Here is a 26,049-nt window from a genome sequence, read left to right as displayed (position 1 = left end):
CAGGCATTTCACGTCAGTGACATAAAAAGTGGCAGGTGTATTCTGCTACCTTAAGAACCCGTTTGGCAGAAACTATTGGTTCGTTCCTTTTTGGCTTTTTCTTCTGCCAGCTGACAGAATGCTGGCTAACACTTTATATGGGAAACTTTCCTGGCAGCTATGTGTGGAATTTGATTAAATCCTGGCCGATGAAGTATATACCATAGTTCTGGGGTAGACTTTTGGCACAATTTCTTAAGGTTGCCTCTTGATATCTAGAGTTCAGATGTGATGGCTCGAGTTGAGCTAAGAACATAATATTAAAGACGACAGAGCAAAGAGACGGGATGACTGTGTTGCCATTATACTTGCTGTACATTGCCAATATACAAACTTCCCTCTGACAGAACTGTATATATTTTGTGGGGGGGGGCAGGGCATGCAGACGCCACAGAGCACACATGGGGACCATTTCTGGGAGTTAGCTCTTTCCTTCTACCCTGTGGGTGTCAGAGATTGAACTCAACTAGTCAGGCTTAGCAGAAAGTGCTTTAATCTGGTGAGCCATCACACCAACCAAAAAAATTCCCCTGCCCACTGCCAGTTATATTTTTTTCTTTTCTGAAAAAATGCATATGTAGTTTTGAATGCCTATTTTGAAACAGTCTTTTGAAAAGTAAGTAGTCAGAAACACAGTTCCAGAATCAATGTTTCTTCTGGGACTCCAGTTCGGGCCTGTTCCTATCACAACACATGCTGTTTTCTGAGATTTCGTTGCTGAGTTTTCAGCTTTCAAAAAAAAGCTTTTTTATTGAAAAGTTTCATATAATATTTTGGTTATGTTTTTCCCTCTCTCAATTCCTTCCATGTCTTCCTCACCTCTCTAACCACCCAAATTTATGTTCTTTAAATTTGGTTATTTAAATTTATGTTTAATTTTATTTTAAATTTATGTTATTTTCTCTTCAGGAAAAAAAAACAGAACAAAAACAAAATGACAAATCCCCAAGAAACACACACAATCCCTGCAAATCACACAAATGAAGATCAAAATAAACAAACAAAGTGTTCAAACAGATCAAAATAAGACAAAAAGTTCACAAAAATAAGATTGAGTTCATTTTGTATTGGCAGACTACTTCTGAGCATGGGTCTGCCCTGAAGTGGTTAACTACCCAGTGCGACTCCATCAGTAAAAAGGTAAATGAACCCCGTCTGGTGGAAGTCCATGTCCACTTCCCCTTCTCAGTGCTGGGACTCCGTCTGGCATGAACCTGTGTGGGTCCTGTGAGTGGGTTCTGTGAGACCGAGTGCTCCGAAGTTTTTCACTCTCTGCACGCTTTCTAGTGGTGGATCTCTATTTCAGCTCCTATCTCCTGAAAGAAGGTTCTCTGATGAGGGCCAAGCTAAGCACTGGTCTATGAATACAGGATATGTTGTCAGGAGTAATTTTATCACCATATTCCTTTAGCATAATAATATATTGGGTTTCCTCTAGGTCCATGACCTACCTAGTCTCATGTCCATGGTCACGTTAGCAGTGTTATCAAATGGGCCTTAAATTCAATCAGAAAGTTGTTGGTAGCTCCCATACTATTGCACCAGTATATCTTGCAAGCAGGGATTGTAGCTGGGAGATACTGTTAATTACCTTTCTTCTCTGGCAATGTGCAGAGTACCTTCCAGGCTTCCAGGATCATGAATATTAGTCAGCAGGGCTGAGGTTTCTAGTCAGGGACACATCAACTTTTTCATGTTTCATGACACGAGTAATGCTATCCTCTGCACATCATTTAGTTTCGGGTCTTTGGGTTAGCTTTCAACTATGGCAAGAAGCTTCTCTGATGAGGGCTGAGGAAGGTTCTGATCTGAGTATAGCAGCCTTACTATGCCTGGGGGTTTCCATGGAGCTTCTATGTTTAATGACTCAAGATATAATCCATTTCTGGCACGGAGGTTTTACTTAGTGACATAAGATGTCTTGCTGGGACAATGAATCCCCTATTCTTTGGTGACTCCATTTCTATCCCTTTCCTCTAGGCAGGTATTTCGGGAAGCTTCTCTAGTAGCAGGTTTCCACATGGATTCTCACATGGTTTTGAGTATTAGTTGTCACTCCCCATACTCCCTACTCTACCCTTCTCTTGCACCCACCTATTTATTCCTCCTATTCTGTTTCCTTTGTTTCCCCAAAACGATGTATTCTACTTTTCTCAACAATCATCTGTTGTTCCTTTTTTTAGTCTGTTTATGTGGAAGATTATTTACAAGTATTTAGATATGTATATTGAACTATCCCTGGACTCTCTGAGATGAAGTCAATTTGATTATTGTGGATATTCTTTTCAACATGTTCTTGGGTTCTGATTGCAAATATTTTCTTGAGAATTTTATATTGATGTTTATAAGAGATATTTATCTATAATTTTCTTTTTTTTGTTGTTGAGTCTTTGTGTGGTTTTGATATTAGAGTAATAGTGGCCTTGTAAAAGGATTTAGGAAATGTTCCATAAGTTTCTATTTTGTGGAATAGTTTGAGGATTGCATCCTTCTTTTAAGGTCTGGTAGAACTCTGCACTGGATTCATTTGTTTCTTTCTTTGTTGTTGTTGTTTATTTTTGGTTGAATGAGGGAATCTGGAGTCCTGGACCTTGAGAAGCACCCCCTTTTTTATATTGGGGAAATTTTCTTCAATGATAGTGTTAAAAGTATTTTCTGTTCCTCTAGTCTGTTTTTTTTCCTTCCTCTTTCCTGGTCTTTTCATGGTGCCCCCCATTTCCAGCATATTTTGTATATGGATGTTTTTTAGACCTCACATTTTTTTTTTGTTATCCGTTTCTTCTACTTTGTATTCAACAGCCAAGATTCTCTCATCCATATCTTGTAGTCTGTTAGTGAGGTTTACCTCTATACCTTTTGTTTGACATCCTAAATCTTTCATTTCTAGTTTGATTTCAATTTCTGTTTTCTTTAGTAGTTCTATTTATTTGCTTAATTCTATTTTCATATCTTGAATTGTTTCTATTATTTCATTCAATTGTTCCCTGTTCCCTTCTTCCCCCAGACTTCATTAAGGGATTTATTCATGTCCTCCTTAAGGTCCTTCAATATACTTTGTTATTTTGAAGTCCTTGTGTTGTGCTTCAGCTATATTACATTTACCTGGGCTCATTGCAATAGGGCGACATGCTTCTGGAAGACTCATACTGTCCCGGCTGTTCCTGACTGTGTTTTTGTGCCGGAATCTGGTATCTAGGAATATGTTTAAGGTGTTTTTGGTATTGATATCTAGTTTTGCCTTTGTGGGGTGGGTGTTCTTTGGTTGCTGTTGCTGCCCTCTTTGGATCCTGGAAAAGCACGGTAAGCTTTGTTTGGTCCTTGGTAAGGAATGCTTGTGTTGGTCAGGTCCATGGGTGGCAGAAACACATGGAGATTATCTAGAAAGAAAGGTTGAGGGGCTCCTGAAAAGAGCTGTGGATACTGGAGTCTGTGCCAAGAAGTTGTAGTGTCCAGGGAATGCAGGTGGGGTAAGAGGAGGGGCTCCTGCAAGCAGCTGCTACAGGACAAAAAGTAAGTCTGGATAGGGTGTAACAGATGACAGGAAGAATACTGAAAACCACCTGAATCCCATCCCAGTGTGGCCACTTGGAGTCCTTGGTAGAATGATTCTGAGGATTGGTACCTAACACAACAGAATGGAGATGGGTTAAAAAGAGGAGGTTAGGAGGGTTATGTGGGAAAGTGCCAAGCTGGGTCTGCATCAGAGTCCCCAGGGAATGGAGGTAGGGAGGAAGGAGAGGCTTCTGCAATAGGACAAAGAATAAATCTGGAGAGATAGGAATGAAAGGCTCAGGAGCCCTGCATCCCCACCCAGAACAGAGTCCCCAGGCAATGGGCGTAGGGTGGGAAGAGGGGCTCCTATAGGCAGGCTGCTATAGGACTAAGGTCTTTTTCATTCAAGATCTGATCATCATTTATTTGTTACTCTTAAAGACTTCCTTTCAACTAGACTCAGAAGTAGAAGTTTTCAGCGAGGACTTCCCATGTCTCTTGGTGATACAGTCCTAGTGTGTCTCTTTGGCTTCCTTCATTCTCTTAGCCAAAAGTTGAGAATATTTTGTGGCTACCTCCATATTTTTCTTAAGTGTGTTACCTCTTCAAAGTAGTACGTCAGTGCTCAAGCTCCATGACACATGGAATAACAGGACACCAAATCTTGGGGGCTTTGGTCCTAGGCTTCTTATCTTCTTTGTGAAGGACTTTCTCACAACATATTGGTGGGCATCATCTTTAGAGACTGAAAAACTTTTAGATTCTGCTAGCTCTTTTGGGCCCTAGGAAGCACAGTAGTATCTGTCAGTCCGGGAATATCCATCTCTCCACTTTTTATAATAACTAAGTGAAAATGTTCAGATTGGCACCCAGAATGCATCCATGAACAGACTGGTGTTTTCTCTCTATAGTTCTACATAGTCTACAATAATGCCCCTTACCCAATAGCAGGCCCACTCTGCCATGAGTAATGATGCCTTGCTTCATGAGAAAATGTTGTCTGTCGTTCTCACCGATTTAGACAATGCCATCCTTCCACTCTTCACCCAGAGCATCAACAGCAACTTCCATGGTCAAGTGCTTCTCATAGAAGGCACCCAGTTTGTACTCATCATTCACTTCAATGAGCTTTTGACACCCACTGCCTGGGAGGAAGGAGACACTCACTTCCATCTTGACATGGCTGACTAGGAGGTGTCATGGAAAAGAGCTTGAGAGATCTTAACAGAGGACAGGAAGAACAGTGAAAATCACTTGTCTCAGAGCCAGCCTGGTGAGTCTTCAGCTTTTATCTTGCACATGTCTCAGGTGCGTTCTATAGGTACAGGCTTTTTTTCTACTCTGTTTGCTCCACTTCCCTTTCCTCCTTAGGCAACCAATAAGAAGCCAGGCTATATCCTAACTTCTGAATTTGTTTCTGTGCTCTAATAATATTGTGTATTTGTCTATCACCTTTGATATTTAAATATTTGTGCAAACATGTTAAGACAAAAATAAAAGAATACACAGTAGTTAGCAAATTTTTCTTTTCTTAATTTAATAAATAACTCATAATACTCAATAATTTTTTTCAACATGAACTTTAACAAACATTTTCTCACCAATCCAGTCTATACTTCAACTCCCACTACCCCCACTAAAGTTCTGTGCCATGAAGGAGAAGGAACAGATTTGGGGATCATGAGAAGGACACATATAAAAAGATCTGCTTTGGAAAAGAACATCATCCCACACTAGTTTTATTTTCACTTTAGCCCTGACGTTCATTTGAGGGGATGAAAAAAGGAAAGACTCAGATACCACACGGTAAATGCTTAAATTCAATGTCTTTTATAAGAGCTCTTGTCCTGGGTTCATTAGGAAATGCTATCAGTCACAGGAAAAGATCTTAGAAAAACTAAGCTGCTGTGATTGCTAGCACTATGAGCTGACATGTAAAATACTGATATGAGGAATACCCCTGCCATTCCACAGACATTCATGGAGTCCAACAGTATCTGCTACATTTTGTCCCCCATAATTGTCACAGTTTTGACTGGAGAAGAGTATAGAGAATCATGTTCAGAGGTCTAGTTCTACTAAATGAGCCCAGATACTTCCTAGTTCTGAAGCATGAAGACAAGGAGGACTGGATTGGGGACAGAGGGCTGCTTTGACTCAAATTTAACAATAGCACACTGAAGCCGGGCGGTGGTGGCTCACGCTTTTAATCCCAGCACTCGGGAGGTAGAGGCAGGCGGATCTCTGTGAGTTCGAGGCCAGCCTGGTCTACAAGAGCTAGTTCCAGGACAGGCTCCAAAGACACAGAGAAACCCTGTCTCGAAAAACCAAAAAAAAAAAAAAAAAAACAACCAAAAACAAAAAAACAATAGCATACTGAATATTATAAATGCATTATTAAATAAAAAGAAAAATCTCCCTTTCTTATCTTATGTCTGTGCGAGGGACAAATTATCAAGAAGTGTTAGTGAAGGATTAAAGAAGAAATTTTGTTTCTGAGAGAATTTTTGTGAATAAAGAGAGTAAGTTAGGACCCTGAGAAGTGATTCAATCCCTTCTTGAGTCAGATGTTGAATATTTTTGTAGTGATGATCACAACGTTTGCACTGAGAGCTTAATTAAGGCAATCATTTGGTTGATAGGTAGAAACACCTTGTCCTTTAATTTTCATTGTTACTGAGGTATAATTCTTAACAGGATTGCTGGCATCTGAGGCCTATAAACAAACAGTAGCACATGTAAGTGAATGCTTAATACTCTTGTTATGCTCCATTTCCAACAAGGACTGTGCAGGTAAGGGCCTGTTACGTCCATGAATGGGGTGGGGAGAAATAAACCTTCCTTAGGTAACACTACCAGATGCTATCTATTCTACAAGTATATTAAAACTGAATTGCTAGGTTCACTAATTAGGCAAAATAATATAAAGGCAACTTTCATGTTAGCTAGTTACAGAATTAGTACTTCAGCAGAAATGTTAATTTGGTTAGGTTGAAAGTAATTTTTATTTTTGGCTTTTCCTCTGCATGTTTTATTTTTTTATTTAATAGAACAAAAATAAAAATCATCAGATTTGTTTTTCCAACACAGCTTACTTCTGAAATCTCACTAATCTATCAGTTCTTTTCATTTAACCTATTTTACTTCTCTAATTCTTAGATTTATTACCTGTACACCAGGCCCCAAGTTCATATTTGCATATGGTGAAGTTTAACTCAGACTTCCAGAGCTTGGTTTTTTTTTTTTTTTTTTTTTGAGACAAGGTTTCTCTGTAGCTTTGGTGCCTGTCCTGGAACTAGCTCTTGTAGACCAGACTGGCCTCAAACTCCCAGAGATCCACCTGCCTCTGCCTCCTGAGTGCTGGGATTAAAAGCATGCACCACCACCGCCTGGCCCCAGGACTTAGTCTTATGAGTTAAGTACTATATTTCATTAGAATTTTGGAATGAAACTTGACTTAGTCTGGTTCGAAATGGAAAACACTGTATAAGACCTACAGCTGTATTTCATTCTAAGAGCTCTATTTACTCCCAGCACTTTTGACATTTTGACTTTTGTTACTTTTCCCTTATATCAACTGACCAACTGTCTGACAGCAACTCGATGGATCTTGTAGTTTGACTCTTGAATGTCTTCCACAGGCCTTTACATTGACAGTCTGACTCTGTGTAATGGTGTTGAGAGGTGGTGGTGAAAACTCTGAAAAGTGGGGCGTACGTTAAGTAAGGTTCTTAGGATACTGAAGACATGCCCCTGGATACTGCAGGACCATACCTCCTCTCTTTTTTGCTTCTTGGCCATGCTAGCCACGAGATAAAAGGGGTTATTCCATGTTCCTGCTATCGCATACCTACCTTTTCACAGGGCTAAAGTAACTGGCTAAATCACTGGCCACTAGTGGTTAACTCAATATTAGCTCTTCTCTTTCATAAAGCCTGAAGATAGAGTTGAAGGCTCTAAGTTTCCAATCAAAGCTTGGTCTCTCTGAAGATCAGCTCCCCTCTTGAAGTTATCCAGGAGCCAGTCACGATCTATCTCAGAAAAAGACATTACTATCATCCTTATCATTTGGGAAATCCCAAAGACTTAAGGAGTTCTGTGCCAGGAACCAAAGACAAACTAAATTCTTCCCAAGACAAATGTAATTTCAACCACTGACAAATGATCAACAATTACTTCAACAGGCCGCAGGATGCTTGGTGTTCACTGTGAACTTGACAGGATGAAGAGTTATCCAAAGTGTGTTGGTTATAGTTTCCAGAGAGAACTCAATCACCAGGATTCCAACTTAAGGAAAGACTTAAAACCTTGATGTGTTTGTTCATAATACAATGGTGTCTCTGGGAGAAGATAGAAGAATAGGAAATGAGGCCCAGGTAGAGGAAGCAGGCCATGGGGGGGGGGGTGTATCCTGGAATAGGAGTCTATCTTTCTCTGGCATCTTTTTGAATTCCCTGTTTCCTGTCCATCATGAGACAAAGCAGGTTCTTCTCCACATGCTCCTGCTAATATGATGATTTGCCCAAGCTTATGAGACTGAAGTGTTTGTGAGTTTAAAACAACATATGCCATTATTCTCTCTCTCTCTCTCTCTCTCTCTCTCTCTCTCTCTCACACACACACACACACACACACACACACACAGAGAGAGAGAGAGGGGGGGGGGAGTAATTGATTCGAAATGTAAAGTGTTTAGGTTTTGGTCCATTTGATCAAATAGAAAAAAGAAACCCAGAATTACTATAAAGAAGTAAGAGGTATAATATATATACTTCTCAGAGGACTGTAGAAAGGCAAACCTTCATGTTTGTTCTCTCTCTCTCTCTCTCTCTCTCTCTCTCTCTCTCTCTCATTTATGAGTTAGGTTCAAGTAGTGTTAATCATGATGTCTGAGTGAGAAATTATGATTAAAACAATGACAAATAATTCAGAGTTGTAAATAAGAGCTGGAATAAACAACCTTGATACTGCTGCTAGGTACTAATCAAGATTTTTGGAAAGAAATTAATCGTAAGAAATTGTTTATATTATAAGAAATAGGGGGAAATGAGAAGCAGATGGCCATCATGATATAAACAAACATATACAGCTAGCTCTTTTTTGATTTCCAGGTTAGAAAATAGGAGGAGCAAGGTTTGCTGGACTTCCCTGGAAATAGCTGTGGGTGTGATGTGTGTTATAAAAATGACTTGAGAAGATGTCATGCCATGGTGCATTATTCCACTTTATAAAGCATGTAGAGTAACACATCCATTTATAGAAAGCAGCTAGGGATGGGGGATGTAGAGGATGGGGAGTAACTGCTGACTTGGAAGAGGAGTCTTTGGAGATCACAACAGTGTTCTGAAACTACACAGAGGTAGTGGTTGCATGCAATGTGAATATACTAAGTACCATTTGATTTTTATATTAAAATTGGGGAGAAAGAAGTAGGACTTTTCCTGTAAGTTTGGATACTCGCATGCCACAACTACAAAATAAGTATTGGGCTACTAGTACCTGGGAGGCACGGTTGCTGCTGCTGAGGTGTGTTACATGGCTCTGGAGGATCAGGCTCTTCTTCAGAAACATACTTCAAAAGCTCCTTTCCAAGGTATGTTACCTGTGAGTAGTTAAAAATGGAATTTAAAAATCATATATTCTATACGAGGCAAATATACTCATTTCATGAAATAGTGTGATTTTTGAAAACTATTTATTGTTTCATAATACTACAGATCACAGCCATGTCTAGCCCACCCCCTTTATTTTTATGAAAATATTTTGTTGCGATATGTTCTCATTCATCTGCTTAACATCTGTGGCTTCTTTGGAGCGGCTAGGAGAGAGTTAAGCTCTTGTGGCAGAAATCATGTGTCAGGAAAGCCTGACTATAATCACTATCTGCTTCTGTACAGAAAAAAGTCTGTCAACCTTTGTTTACCACCAATTCTCTCATCAGCTCACGAATGTACAACAGCTAGTAATCTAGTACCTCCTGCTTTATAACCCAAAAATGATCATTATAATAAAACTAAACCATGAAACTGATGGAAGTTTTCAAGACATGAGATATCTAATTGATCACATTAATAACATTTAGGTCTATATGTACTTTTAAAAAGGTGCTTGTGAATTTAGCTATTAATTAATGTGTTTATCAGCTTAAAAGCTCAGAGCTTTAAAATATCTGTGTGTAAAACGGAGGGCAGAGGCAGACTCACGACTATCCATCTACTCTCAGCTAGGACATTCTAATAATTCACTCCCAGAGGGTAGGTTCATGTGGACAGTGTGTCAAGTTTCAATATGAACATTCTTCTCTCTAGAGCACATTTTTGAAACTTCTAAACTTAAGAATGATACCCACATGGGCCTTATATAACTTCTGTGCTCCTGTTTCTGTCACGGCAACCATTTCATTTAAATGAGTTAATGTGTCTTGCTTCCATTCAATCATGAGCTTTTTGAGGACATGGTCTGTGTCATATGCATTTTCATACCTTAGATGTCACATAGTGCTGGCTGTTATGGAATGAAAGACTTCTAAGTTTCAATTCTTAAGAACGGCTCTTAAATCTGTATCTCAGTTTGTTTTTAAAGAATTATATACAGCTTATTAAGTTAGGATTGAAAGAGATAATATCCAGCAAACATTTGACATGGTTGCTTGTATATTCTGAGTGCTCAATAATTACTCTTATTAAATTATAAAATAATAATTCTTATTGAATTGAACAGAGTGACCCACAGACAGATCTGTAAGGTGAAGGGACCCTGTGGGCTCAACTCATAGAGCTAAGTCTGAAGGTGAAAATGGGACATACTGGACCTCTCCTTCTTTCTTGTCACAGAGTGAACAGGCCCCTAAATATTATCAGTCAGTTCTCAAAGAAGCAATATTAGAAACAATGAATCTTATATTTTTTAATGTTCTGAAAATGTCCAACATACTTTACACTCACCAAAGTGCTGGCTGAGTATGTCTGCTCTTGTACCTCAGACTAAACCACCACTTCTACCAGGAAGTGCTGGGAACTGCCATGATAGTAACTAACATAAAGTGGCAAACGCAAACACTGGGAGGAATGAAAACATGCCAACACCCCACAGCTTCAGTACACAGAACTAAATAATAGTGGAATTAATAGTGCATACTGAAAATCCCAGGACTTGAGAGGCAGAGGAGGAGGATCACTGTCAAGTTCAAAGACGTCTGCCCTGTATGTGAGTTTCAGCTTAGCCTATGTTGCACAGTGAGAGTTTGCCTCAACAGACAAACAAACCCAAAATGGAAACAAAATACACTAAATTAAAAATCTACTTTTTAAAAATTAAGCATACATTTTATAGATGTTAAGTAAACTAAGATCTTGTAGTTAGTTTCTCAATATTTTCTGACAGGATATAGTGTAAGTGGAGACAGAAGTGATACGTGTACTTCTGAGACTCAACGGCTGATTTGTCTTTAAAAAGAGTCGTGTAAACTCTATTAGTAAATTAATAAAAGCCAACCTTGTCCAGTCAACCTCTCCAGGTTCTTATAAAACCAAAACCAAAATATGCTTCACTATAATATAAGTGCTACAAAATCGATTTTTAAAATTTGCTTTTTTCTTCTATGTGCATGAGCCTCTGGCCTGCATGCATGGCACCACTTTTGTGCTCATGCCCTCGTGGTTAGAGGGCACGGATCCCCAGACCTGATTACAGACAGTTCTGAGCGGCCATGTGGGTGCTGTGAATAGAACCTGTGTCCTCTGAAGAGCAGCCAGGGTTCTGAATTGCTGAGACATCTCTCCAGTGCCCAAAGCAGATTGTTTAAGGCTGTGAATCTTTTTTTAAAGTCTGAATTTTCAAAATCACTTTATTATAATGAACTCAGAAATGATATCACATAGCTGTATTACAGTACCACTCAAGCAAATACTTCCTTGCTCTAAACTATGCATCTCAGAGACCTCTGCACTGTCAGAATGGCCTTCTCAAGGAGCGTTGTTCAGGGTTTTAGACTTCCACTATCAATTAGAAGAAAAAACTATGACGGAGTTAAAGCTGGAAAAGCAACTGGTTTTGCATCTTGTCTCACAGCTCACGTGTCCTGTAACATCACTGAAGAGTTCCCTTTCTTAGTCTCGTGACATATGCATTTTTTCTTTCTGAATCTGAGTGAGTTCAAAGAATAACAATAATATTATAATATAATAATGATATGTATACTCTGAGTCTATCTATTCTGCTTCTACTTTCCTGCCTCATTTTTCTCTACAGTTCAATAGTAGTCCCTTTGTATGTGTACTTTTTCATTGTTGAGCCATCTGCTGGTTTCCATCTGTGCTGACTGCACTTCCTTGCTCTCTTTAGCAGTGCAGCAGTAAACACGAATATGCAGCTGTCTCTGTTAGTGGATGTGGAGTGCTCAGAGTATGTGTGCCCAGGAAACAGTGGGGTCACATGGTAGTTCTTTTTAATTTTCTGAGGAAACTCTAAATTGGTTTCCACACTGGTCATATTAATCTGAACTCTCGCCAGCAGAGAATAGGGGTTCCTCTTCTCCTACATCCTCTCCACATTTGCTTTAAATGTCCTGACAACTGCACTCTGATTAGCATAGGAATCATTTCACAGTAGTTGAATTTGCATTTCCTGATGACTAGGGATGACGAACACATAAAAAGTAGTATTGGTCATTTGTATTTCTTCTTTTGAAAATGATGTGTTTTTGTCATTCGTCCCTTTGTTAATTAGCAGTTTGGGGGTATTTCTTTTGATGTTTAATTTTTGCAGTTCTTTGTAAATTACGAATATCATCCCCCTGTCTGAAGCACAGTTTACGAAGATTTTCTCCTATTCTGTGGGCTGTTTGTGTGCTTGCTGAGTTCCATTGGCTGCACAGACCTTCTATGTCAAGCAGACCATCTACTGGTACTCTGGCTAGTTCCTACACTGCTGGTGCTCTATGCTCACCGACCCCACTGTCTTGAAGAATATGCTTTATGTTTCCCTTCAATGTTTTTATAGATTTCAGGTTTTAAATTAAGGTCTGATCTATTTCAAACTGATTTTTGTACAAGGTGAAAAACATGTATCTAATTTTATTCTTCTGCAGTTAGATACCCAGTTTCGTTAACACCATATAGTGTGGTCACTGACGCTCATGGCCTGTGGCAAGGGCCCCTCCTCTAGTACTGCTTCCTGGGCCCTGCAAAGGTTATCAGATCAGAAGCTATGGAACTGGGGTCTGGCAGTTTTTATTTTTTGCTTGTTTTGGTTCTTTTGAGACAAGGTCTAGTTATATAGCTCTACTTGCTCTCGAACTTTTTGTGTAGACCAAAATGACCTCAAATTAATAGAGATCCACTTGTTTCTGCCTCCCAAGTGCTAACACTAAAGTTATGAGGCACCATACACAGCCACTTCTGGTTTTTAAAGTGATTAATGTATGGCTGTTGTAAAAACTGTTGCTCTGATTGTAACTTAAAAAGAATGGATGAACCAGGCACTAGGGTGACCTTGTCTTTTACCAGAGATGCCTCTGCCCATTGGAATGAACACTAGTAGCTAAGAGATGGCAGCAGCATCAAGAAACTTCAGTGCAGTCCAATGGGAGTAAGCGTCAGGACTCCCCTGGCAAAGCTATGCAGCAGTCTACCCTCTGTGTGGCAGGTACGAATCAGCTCTGTCACACTGCGCATGCAGAGCAAGTCTTAGTTTCCTGGTATTTGTATTGGCCAACTAATCATCCCTGGTGTATATCGTCACCATTCTCAGAACTAGTCAGCAGACATACACACAACTACAAACACAGCAAAAATCCCTGGCATCTAGAAGTGACTGTGACTTTAGGAGTTCCCCTAAAGCCCAAAGAAACAAGTTTTATGGTAAACTTTTATAAAGACTTGTAAAACAACAAAAAAACCCAACCTCATAGAAGTCATGTTTCTTAGCCTTGAGCATTTACTAAAAGTGCATGAGTGCCCCGTAGGAAGTGTTAAAGCTTTTTGTTTCTTTTAACAATCTTTAAAGAGTAGTCCTCTAAGGCTGCTCATATCTGGATAGGTATCTCACATCAAGAACTGTCCTATTTTTAGGGCCCACATTTGCATTTGCTTCACTACCATATAGGTGCTAAACCACAGGTCTGGCTGATGCGGCTGACATGAAATCATCAAAAGCAAGATGATACATTAACGAGGCACTAGTATAGCAGAAGAGCCATATGTCATAATCAGCTATTCAAAGGCAGGAAACACAGTAGTAGTTCCAGTGCAAGAAAAGAGAGGAGACAGTGAGCCCTCACTGGGTACACTGTAACATGAGCATGCTGACGTCAAAAGACTGAAAGCAAGCAATCTGCCAGATTCACAAGATGAGGAAAGATTCTGTGTCAGCAAAGAGTATAATCTATCATAATGCTTAAAAATATTGCAATGAAAAGGACTGTTATTAAATTATTATTACTATCAAATTATTAAGATGTTGATTGCTAACATTTGTAATGAATTATGCATCCATGAAAAGGACTTGGCAAAAAAACTAAGGATGAACTGAAAGTAGATATGTGATCCCAAAGGAGGGAGGAGTTAATCCTTTGGTGGAGAGGAAAGTGGAAGGCATGGCAGATGAACTATATAAGGTACAAAATCCAAAATATGCTGATACAAGTGAAGGAGCTAAACTACATTACTAAAACTACTCTGGTAACCGTCTAGAGGAATACAGAGTTGGGGGTGGGAGCTAGGAGGGTGTAAGCAGAGCTAGGCTGGACAAAAATGAGAAGCCATCCTCTGTTAATTTGTGCTTTGAGGCTTACTGAAGTGGCAGGTTGAGTTTAGGTGTATTATCTATTCTTTGAAATGACAATGGTGGTGTTTTAGTTAGGGTTTTTATTGCTGGGATGGTCAAAAAGCAATTTAGGGAGGAAAGGGTTTATTTGACTTACACTTCCATATCACTGTTCATCATCAAAGGAAGTTAGGACAGGAGCTCAAACAGGGCAGGAACCTGTAGGCAGGAGCTGGTGTGAAGTTCCATGACTAGCTTGTTCCCCATGGCTTGCTCAACCTGTTTTCTTATGGAAACCAGGACCACCAGTCTAGGGATGGTACCATCCACCATGGGCTGGGCCCTCCTGCATTGATCACTAATTGAGAAAATGCTCTACAGGCCTGCCCACAACTAGATCTCATGGAGGCATTTTCTTAATTGAGGTTCCTGCCTCTCAGATGAGTTTAGCTTATGTTGAGTTGATGTAAAATTATCTATCCAGCACAGATGGATTTGATGATGCATGCTTGTTTGGGTCAACTATGGTATTAGATGGTTCTTAAAGTAGTGAGACCTTAACTGAGTTTATAATTCAGAAGACAGAACTGAATTAGTAGCCAGGCTACTAAACCTTAGGGTTTAAGTGAAAATGAGAAAAATAATCTTTGAGTGATTTGAGGACAGTGCCATATTCAAAAGGGAAAGTGTAATGTGATGTCTGTAAGCCTCAGGGTTCTTGCCCATTCCCTTTGCACTTAGGGAGTTTATTTCATGATACTAGTAATAACACAGCAACTTCATGATCCCATTTTCTATATGGATTCAGAAAATTGAAGTTTCTTTGGAAAAAAAAAGAGGTGCACAGGTATGATGAAGTTTCTGAGAGTAGATAAAAAACAAGGAAGGGGGCGCAGTCAGCTGTGCTACATGCCCTGGGCGCTGTGCAAACAGCTCTGTAGAGAAGTAGCACATCACAGGAGACACACGCAGGGCACAGACCCATCAGTGATCGTTCAAATTTCTTGTAGAGATGTTTGAAAGTAAAAAATAAATATTTCCTATTTCATTATGAAGTTAAACTTAAAAATTACCTTACTCCAAGCATAATTCCAGGTCACATAACTTCCACCTCCCAGAAGATCCTTGAGCCAGGTAACTGGGTTTTGATAAATCTGCCCATTTTCTACCTTAAGTTTACCACTCAGTAAAATACTGGCTTTGTGGGTAGTCTCCTGAAGAGAAACAAAAATAAAGATAAACAACTGTTGAAATATGTAAACTTTTGTTTCTGGCCATGATGAAATATGAGAGATCGGATTTACTCTAACACCTGAGTTTCCCACCCCCAAAACCCAACAAAACATACAAAACAATGGTTTGTAAAATGCCAAGTACCAGGCAAAATAACATTCACTGACCACTGAGAAGTAAGAATGTGGGGCCTCCACTGCCTCAGCTACTGTCCCGGAGTCCAGATCCCCAGGGGTCACAGCGGGACAAAGTGCTGCAGAGTCCGAGGAAGAGCTCTTCATCGGTCCTCCTGAAGGATTCAGCTAAACAGTGGCCGGCATTTATATGACAGGGAATTATCACACTGGCTAAGAATGGAAAAGCAGCAGCATGTGAAAGGGCTGGGGAGACACGGCACTCTCACAGGACCGGGACCAGTGCTTTCTCCACCGCAAAACTAGAAACCCCAGGACTAATGGTGTCATCAAAAAACTTCATCAAAAAGTCTTGATTCAGTAGGAAAAAATAATTAGCTCTAAATTTGACACTGCTCAAACAAAACTTAAGAAAAAAGCCTCAACGGCCAAAGACTCTCTAAGCAACTTACTTATATTATGAAATAAATACATCAAATAATTTAAAGGATGTAAAGATATCCAGCATTCATGAGGCAAGTTTCAGTATGGGATCCAGTAAAAATTAACAGCTGCAAATCCAACAATATTAATAAATTCTTGTTTAATATCTTGTTTAAATAGCTCATCAAAAGGCAGGTGTTGTCAGACTAGATTAAATAAATAAGACCCAACTATATAATGTATACAAGAGACAGATTTTATATTAAAAGAAGTAAGTAAATTGAAAATTAAAAGATGGCTAAGCATATAATACAACTAAAAATCACAAGAAAAATGGGCTGGTTATACTAATAGCAGAAATACTTTAAACCAAAAGTTACTAGAAATAGACATTATACAATACTAAAAGGGTTACTGCATCAGGCAGATACAATTATAGGCACACGTGTGTGGATATCCAGAACTCCAAAACACAGGAAGAAAACTTAAGAGAAAAAAACAGACAAACCAACATAAAACTTTGGAAACTTCAATGTCTTAATTTTAACAAGGAGGTATAATGATCACATAGGCAGAATGGCAATGCGAGAAGACAAGGCTCAACCACTATAAAATTGAACACTAAGCAAGAATATACAGAAATCTCTACGTAAATGGATTGTAGGTACACATCTATAGTCCCAGCACCCAGGAGGCTAAGAAAGGAGGATTGTGAGTTTAAGGCCAGGCTGGGCTAAAAGCAAAATGGCAAAATGATGTATTAAAAATACCAAAGGCTGGCGATGTAGCTCAGTGGTATATTATTTTCGTTGCATATACAAGGTTCTTAGCACTGCAAAAGAAAATTAGCAAAAAAGAAAAGGCAAACCAGTGAGCAATGGAATAGTTATTCCTTGTACTGCCTGTGAAATATTATTTAGGAGAGGACACTTGTTAGGTAAGTCATAAAATTAGCCTTAATCAGTTTAAAAAGGAGTGAGACAGTGTAAAGTATGTTCTCTAACCACAATAAAATACGAGTAGAAATTATTAACAGAAAAAATAGGAAGCTCACCATTACATAAAAATTAAATATATTCCTAAGTAACCAGTGAATTAAAGACAAAACCAAATTACAAATTACAAGATACTTGGGATAATGCCCAATAGACTCCAAAGATCCCAGCACACACATAGAAGCCAGTTGTATCTTTAACACAGCATGGTGTAGGGGCAGATGGATCCTAAGGGCTCTCTGGCCAGCCAGCCTAGAAGAGACAGGAAACTCCAGGTCCAGTCTTTTAAAAAAGATGATGGCAATCGAGGAAACACCTGACACTGACTTCTGACACCTATGGTTGCATACACACACAAGTACACATACATACATACATACATCACACACACACATACACAGATAACTTTAAAATGGATGAAAATATATAATATTTTGAACTGTAGAGATGCAGCAAAAGCAGTAGGCAACAGGGTATGCTTTTTTGGTGCAGGGCGGGGTTGGACACAGGGGGCTGGAATGTGTTAGCTCTAGAATTCTACGAAAAAACTTTTGTCACTTTGAGTCAGACAAATCATTTTTTTTCACTTTCATTTGAAACATAGATTTTTAAAGAAAATTTTAATTAAAACATAATTACATCATTTCCTCCCTCCAACCCCTCCACTGTCCTCTCTCTCCATCATCTCCCACATTTCCTCCCCTATTCCCTTCTCAAGTTCATGGCTTCCTTTTCTTACATACATGTGCATGTGATGGCTCATCTTCATTGTCAACTTGATGACATCTGGAATCAACTAAAGCCCAAATACTGGGCATACTGTGAGGGACTTTCTTAATTTGATTAAGGTTAAAATCTTATGAACTCATCCTAATCAAATTAGTCTTTGATTAGACATAATTTGAGGTCGGAAGAGATACTCAAAATCTGGCCACAGCTTCTGGTGGTGGCCTACAAAAAGGACAAGAGGAAGCTTCACCTTTTGCCTGTTTGCCTTCACTCTAACTAGCAAATAAATATCTCTCCTCCTCTGTTGCTGTGCCAAGTATTAAACCCAACTTTTTCAGGACTCCAATGTAGACTGAAAACCAGAAATTCTCCAGGAATCCTCCAGGACTCCAGTAACAGACTGGGATTGCTGAGGCACTGAGTTTCGTGGACTGAACAACTATTAAATTGTTGGCCTTTCTGTTATGAGGCAACAACCATTGTTGGACTATCTAGCGGCATCCTACATGTCAGCCTAGTAAATCTCTTCCATGTCAAGTCCCTCAGTTCTGCACCTCTAGAGAACCCTACATACAACAGTGCATAAATACATAAATAAAACCCACTGAATCTGTTTAGTGTTGCTTTTTATGTACATTATTTCAGTGCTGACCATCTGTGGTACCTATCTAAATTTTCAGATGTGAATATATAACCTGGGGTAACTACAGAAACCAGAAAATTAAAAAAAGGATGATGGGGAGGGGTTTCTAGAGAGGGACTAGCAGGATACAAGCAATATGAAAGGGAAATAGGGAAAATGGGGAGGTGGCCTTAGTTAGGAAGCAGGGAGGGAGGTCAATACAGAAGGAAAAGGAGTAGGGAGGGATGAATAACACACATACTCACTTTAAATGAAATATTTTTTTTTGAGTTGTTTGTTGGTCAGGGAAGTCCAAGGGACTCTCAAAACAATGGAGCCTACAACTGTTGCCTTTAGTTGTCTCTCAGAGGTTGACAGTAAGTCCCTATCACTGAAGACACCATGTACTTTGGAAACAGGACTTGAAAGACTTGAACTGGATCTGACCTGAAAGCCTCCTCACCGAGGACTTAGCTTTCACAGTACCGGAAGGTGCTATGCAAACTGACAAGGGAGGGAAACAACCACCAGTCCTAGAGGTCAAGGACCAAAGAGGATAACTTAACTTATTCTTAAATAGCCCATGAAGAACCAATTAGAAAAACAGGCAATGAATCGGAACTAATACTTGAACTAAAAAATGTGGAGGCTCAACAGAACACAAAAAGATGTTCAACATCAATAACTGTGGACATGCAAATTAAAACCAAGATAAAACACTATATATACATACATGCTATCCAACACATAATACATACATATAGTGTGCTATATGTTAGCAAAGCTAAAGTGAACGGAGTGATCATACTAAGCACTGGTGATGAGGTGGAGCAACTAGAATTCTCATGCACAAGTGGTACATGCATCAGATTTTACAAAATTTTCAGCAAGTTTTTAAAAGTTAAATGTACACCTATCTTATGATTCAAGGAATCCATCCATAGTATTTGCCCAAGAAAAATTAAAGTATATCTCATACCAAAACCTGTATAACAAAATCCATAGTAGCTCTACATGGAAAAGCCAACAGCTGGAAATAACCTAAATAGCTATCAAGTGAACTGATAAACTATGTTATCATGTGAAACAAGCCACTACCAACCAATAAAAAAGGAACGAACAAAGATAGGTCTCAAATAATTAGAATGAAAGAAAGGAGTCTGACAAAAATGAGCATATAAAGTATCAGAAAAATTCTTAGAAATGCAAATTAGGAGCAGAAAGCACAGTGGCATTGATTGACCTGAGGACTGGCAGGAAAGAGAGAGATAGAAAGCAGGGGAGAGGAGAACATGAGGGAACAGGATGGCTGAGTTGGAAGGACAGAGAGGAAGAACAAGTACTGAGATATCTTGATAGAGGGAGCCATTATGGAGTTAAGGAGAAACCTGGCACTAGGGAAATTCCCAGGCATTCACGAGGATGAGCTCAGCTAAGACTCTAACCAATAGTGAAGAGGGTGCCTGAATTGGCCTTTCCCAGTAATCAGATTGTCACCTTAGATTGTCACCATAGAATCTGCATCCAGTAACTGATGGAAGCAGATGCAGAGATCCACAGCTAAGCACTGGGTCAAGCTCCTGAAGTTCAGGTGAAGAGAGGGAGGAGTGAAAATATGGTCAAGGGGTCAAGACCATGATGGGGCCCACAGAAACAGCTGACCTGAGTGAGTGGGAGCTCACTGACTCCGGACTGACAGCTGGGGAACCCGCACAGGACTGAACTAGACCCTCTGAATGCAGGTGACAATTATGTGGCTTGGGCAGTTTGTGCACGAACTGGCTCTTTGGAGCCCATTCCCTAACCCTGACAGATAACCTTGCTCAGCCTAAATATAGAGGGGAAGGCCTTGGTCCTGCCTCAAGTAACAGACCTTGTTGATGTCCCATGGGAGGACTCACCCTCTCTGAAGAGTGGATGGGGGTAGGGTGGGAAAAAGGTTGGGAAGTGGGAGTTTGGTAAAGAGGGTGATCTGGGATTGGTATGTAAAATTAAAAAAAAAGATGACTGCCCTTAGGGACAAAGAGGGAGGAGGAGAGGGAGGGGGGGGAGAGTGGGAGGGTGTTGGGAAGAGGGGCGTAAATGGAAACTTTTATAATTTAATAAAATTACTTAAAAAAAAGAAAAAAAGAAAACTAAAAAAAAAAGAAAAGAAAGCAGGTATAAGAAGTTTCTGGAGCACATGGATGGTTTATTGTTTATGGTAGAATTTCACAGGTAATACACACGTCAAACTTGTCAAATAGTACACTTTGAGTATGTATAGTGCAGTTTATACAAATTATACCCCAATAAAGATGTTTAAAATGGCTACAATTATGAAAAACTCTACTGAAGATTCATTAAGCTGACCCAGTAACTACACTGTCAAAAATCTGAGGAAACAGAACTAATCTACTAAAAATGGATGTGCTCTGGTTACTGTAAGGTAAGCATTGCTTAACAAATGGGCTGGAAGGCAAAGGGGAGCACTGAAGGAAATGAGATCATAGAACTCTAATTGAAATTTTACCATTAAACTCTTTTGTTCTTAACTTAGAAGTAAAGCTTCTGAAGTAGGAAAAGTCAGTATCTAGAAATGAGAAGAGTAGGAAACACAGCCATTTAAGTTAAATTCCAGTTAGGCTGGGCTGCTATCTCAAATATTAGTCTGCAAGCAAAGAAGCATATGCAATGACTTGGTAATCTTTGCCACTTCTAAATTCTTCTTTCAAAAAATGAGAATATATGAAATATTGTAATAGGCATATCTAACAGACTTTTTCTCATAATTGACTTTTAAGCATATATTATATTTTTAATTGAGTTTCTTACTGAAACTTCAAGTCTGTCTTAAACTGAACATCTGTGGAAGACAAATTAACACATCCCTAGGAATGAATGGCTTAGCAGTACACTGATAGCTCTTGAACCTAGTGTAGAACTAGTAGCAGCTCTCACGTCCTAGCTCTCTGCTCTGAAACCCTTCCTGCCACAAAAGAACTGACTGCCAGTAGCTGAGAACCAAAAGGTGCTTATGACTGAAACCTATCAGGGAAATTCCAGAATAAGGTGTAGATTTTCTTTCTAAGAATATCGTATGCTCCTACATTTAGAAAGCACAGTCAAATCTTATTTTCTATTTGCCTATACTATGCTACACCAACACTGCTTATAAAATCTGCAAGACTTTGGAGAAAAAAATACCTGTGCTTTGAATTCCAGAATGTCCTTTCCTGGATTAATTTTTCCATGCAATAGCAAATCTTTCAGCTGCATATTTTTCTTTTTAGGAGTTGTGCTGTGGCGAGGCGGCTTTTTAATAGGTTGTGTATGAGCAGACCCAGAGGAAGGAGGAATCGGAACGCTATTTGCATGCGAAGCAACCGAGGCTGATTTTTTAAGACTCGGCTTTGTCTGCTGCATAGTATCAGTGTCTAAGACAGCAACCACGTCATGACCCAGAGGTTCTGATGCTCCTACAGAAGGTTGATCAGAGGCTGCTTTCTTATTTCTTCTTTTCGGATTACAACGGGAAAGGTCCAAATTCTGTGGAACAGTTGGTGGACAGGCATCATTTTGGGAAAGTACACTTTTATCTTCTGAAATACTTACTGTGCCAGTCACTGCAGGAGAACCATGAAGTCCATGGCCTTTGACCAGAGTTTCTGTTAAACTACTTTCTGCTTGTGAATTTCCTGCTTGAGGAATAAAAGCAACAGGCTGGGATGACAATTCAATTTTCTCAGTGCCATCTGTGAGTCTGGATTTCAATAGTCCATCCAAGGCACAATCCTGGACATTTTGTTTAGAATTCATCTCATTTCCAGAGAGTTCTCTTTCCATTTCCATGGACAATGGTATTTCTTCCATGTTTCTATTGACAGGAGAAATAGCAGCAAGACTGACAGGAGAAAGTAAGTCTGACTGGGGATATACTGAGTTTTTCAGACTAGGAGACTCTTGGCTCTTCTCACTAGAGATGTCTGAGCTACATGGACGCTTCCTAATACCAGACAATGGCTTGGAATTCTTATAGTTTTGAATTTTCAGTCTTATCTTTTTCTGTTTCTTTGCCACAACTAAAAGCCTCTTTTGTCTTGTGGCCAAGTTAGACAGTTGTTCTCTCAGGGCCCCATGCTTAAATGACTCCATGGATACCCTATAAGAAAAAGAAAAGGAATATTAACGGAAAATTTTCTTCATAGACTGTTGATATTGAAGATATTCCCTCAGAGGGAGCAACCACCGCGGGAGTAGGCCTGAGCCAGGGACCTCCACAGAAACAGGCCCAAGTCAGCAACCTCCACTGGAGCAGGTACGCAGGAGTGAACTCTGAGGGATCAGGCCTGAGTCAGTGTCCTCCATGGGACCAGGCCCGAGTCAGCGACCTGGAGGGGGACCAGGCCTGAATGACCTCTGGCATTGCAGAGTGACTCCAGGAGTGCAGTGTGACCTCTGGGGTGACTGAAACCACGGCTCTGACTGCACAAGGAACAACCATCTATGTATTGGATCCACTGGCACCTGGAAGATTGCTCACCAGAGACACAGCCCCAGCTACATGAATCAGAGGAAAATATTAGTAGACAATGTGAGAACACACTCACTACCACAAAGAGCAGCACAACACCAACAAAAACTAGTGACTCTACAACAGCAAGACCTGAACACCCAACATAGATGAAGCAGAAGAAATGACCTAAAAAATAACTTTAGGAGAATGCTTGAGACCATAAAAGAGGAAATGAAAATTCCCTCAAAGAAATGGAGGAAAGGACAAACAAAAAATTGAAAGAAATCAACAAATCCCTTAAAGAAACAGATGAAAGAGACTTGAAAACTGAAATAGAGACAATAAAGAAAACAAAGGAAGAAATAAAGCAAGAAATTAAAGACTTACTAAAATTCAATGAAAATGACCAACAACATACCAAAATTTACAGGACACAATGAAAGCAGTGTTAAGGGGAAAGTCCATAGCACTAAATGCCTATATAAAGAAGCTGGAAAAATCCCACACTAGTGCGTTAACACCTGAAAACTCTGGAACAAAAGCAAACTCATGCAGGAGCACTAGAAGGCAGGAAATAATCAAACTGAGGGCTGAAAGCAACAAAATAGAAACAAAGAAAACAATACAAAGAATCAATGAGACAAAGAGTTGGTTTTTCAAGAAAATCAACAAAATAGACAAATATTTATTCAAACTAACCAAAAGGCAGAGAGAGAATATCCAAATTAACAAAATCAGAAATGAAAAGGGGACATAACAACCAACAGACACAGAGGAAATCCAGAGAATAATCAGGTCATTCTATGAAAACCTGTACTCCACAAAATTGGAAAACTTAAAAGAAATGGACAACTTTCTGGATAGATATCACTTACCAAAATTAAATCAATACCAGATTAGCAAATTAAATAAACCTATAAGTGCTTAAGAAACAGAAACTGTCATCAAAATTCTCCCAACCAAAAAATTCCAGAACCAGATGGTTTCACTCAGAATTCTACTAGAATTTTAAAGAACTAATACCAATACTCCTCAAATTGTTCCAAACAATAGAAACAAGAGAAACTGAAGGAACATTGCCAAACTCATTTTATGAGGTTACAGTTACCCTGATACCAAAACCAAACAAAGACACAACTAAGAAATAGAATTACAGACCAATCTCACTCATGAACATTGATATGAAAACAATTGAAAAAATACTGGCAAACCAAATCCAAGAACACATCAGAAAAATCATCCACCATGACCAAGTAGGCTTCATCTCAGAGATGCAGGGATGGTTCAACATACAAAAATTCATCTATGTAATTCACCATATAAATAAACTGAAAAAAACCTACATGATCATTTCATTATATGCTGAAAAAGTCTTCGACAAAATACAACATCCCTTCATGGTAAAGGTCTCGAAGACAGCAGAAATAAAAGGAACATACCTGAACATAATAAAGGCAATATACAGCAAGCCAACAGCCAACATCAAACTAAATGGAGAGAAACTCAAAGCAATCCCACTGAAATCAGCAACAAGACAAGGTTGTCTACTCTCTCCTTATCTATTCAGTATAGTAATTGAGGCTCTAGTTAGAGCAATAAGATAACAAAAGGAGATCAAGGGGATAAAACTTGGAAAAAAAGAAGAAGTCAAACTCTCACTATGCTGATGATATGATAGTTTACATAAGCGACCCCCAAAATTCTACCAAGGAACTTCTACAACTTATAAATATCTTCAGTAATGTAGCAGGGTACAAGATTAACTCGAAAAAAAATCAGTAGCTCTTATTTACACAGATGATAAATGGGCTGATAGAGAAATCAGAAGAACATCACCATTCACAATAGTCACAAATAACATAAAATATTTTGGAGTGACTCTAGCCAAATAAGTGGAAGACCTGTATGACAAGAACTAAATTTTTTAAGAAAGAAATTGAAGAAGAAACCAGAAAATGGAAAGATTTCCCATGCTCTTGGGTAGGTAGAGTTAACATAGTAAAAATGACAAATCATACCAAAAGTAATCTACAGATTCAATGGAATACCTATCAAAATCCCAGCAAAATTCTTCATAGACCTTAAAAGAACAATACCCAACTTCATATGGAAAAGCAAACAACTCAGAATAGCTAAAACAATCCTATACAATAAAAGAACTTCCGAAGGCATCATTATCTCTGACTTCAAACTCTACTACAGAGCTATAGTTCTGAAAACAGCCTACTATTGGAATCAAAGACAGGAGGACCAATGAAACCAAATTGAAGACCAGGATATCAATCCATATACCAATGAACACCTGATTTTTGACAAAGAAGCAAAAATATCAAATGGAAAAAAGCATATTCAATAAATGGTGCTGGCATAACTGAATCTCATTATGTAGAATGAAAATAGATCCATATCTATTGCCGTGCACAAAACTCAATCCAAGTGATCAAAGACCTCAACATAAAACCAACCATACTGAAGCTCATAGAAGAGAAAGTGGGAAGTACACTTGAATGCATTGGCACAGGGAACCACTTCCTAAATATAACCCCAGCAGCACAGACACTGAGAGAAACAATTAATAAATGGGACCTCCTGAAACTGAAAAGCTTCTGTAAAGCAAAGGACATGGTCAATAAGACAAAACGGCAGCCTACAGAATGGGAAAAGATCTTCATCAACCCCACATTGGACAGAGGTCTGATTTCCAAAATATACAAAGAATTTAAGAAATTGGTCATCAAAAGAGCAAATAATCCAATAAAAAATGGGATACAGACTTAAACAGAAAACTCTCAACAGAGGAATCTAAAATGGCTGAAAGACACTCAAGGAAATGCTCAACATCCTTAGCCACCAGAGAAATGCAAATCAAGACAACTCTGAGAGTCTATTTTACACCTGTAAGAATGACCAAAATCAAAAACACTGATGACAACTTATGCTGCAGAGGTTGTAGGGTAAAGGGAACACTCCTGCATTGCAGGTAGGAGGGCAAACTGGTACAGCCACTTTGGAAATCAGTACAGCGATTTCTCAGAAAATGAGTAAACAACCTACCCCAAGACCCTGATATACCACTTTTGTGTATATACCCAAAAAATGCTCAATCATACCATAAGGACATGT

At 39.1% G+C, this 26,049-nt stretch overlaps 1 protein-coding gene across 2 annotated transcripts in view; it reads right to left on the bottom strand.

Moving 5' to 3' along the window:
* Positions 1 to 26,049, bottom strand: part of Ankrd31 (ankyrin repeat domain 31) — a 149,671-nt gene that overhangs the window by 4,438 nt on the left and 119,184 nt on the right. For both annotated transcript variants that reach the window (XM_087896805.1, XM_087896806.1), the window contains 3 exons: positions 21,618 to 22,572; positions 15,369 to 15,509; positions 9,031 to 9,133 (listed from right to left, as the gene is read on the bottom strand). In XM_087896805.1, coding sequence (XP_087752931.1) covers positions 9,031 to 9,133; positions 15,369 to 15,509; positions 21,618 to 22,572 — 1,199 coding nt within the window. The remainder of the gene's footprint in view (positions 1 to 9,030; positions 9,134 to 15,368; positions 15,510 to 21,617; positions 22,573 to 26,049) is intronic.

Source organism: Myodes glareolus, chromosome 15, assembly GCF_982192425.1.
Source record: "Myodes glareolus chromosome 15, mMyoGla1.1, whole genome shotgun sequence".
In the NCBI taxonomy this organism is placed as follows: Eukaryota; Metazoa; Chordata; class Mammalia; order Rodentia; family Cricetidae; genus Myodes; species Myodes glareolus.
The sequence above is the reverse complement of the archived record's forward strand: the minus strand, read 5'-3'. Positions and strand labels throughout refer to the sequence as shown.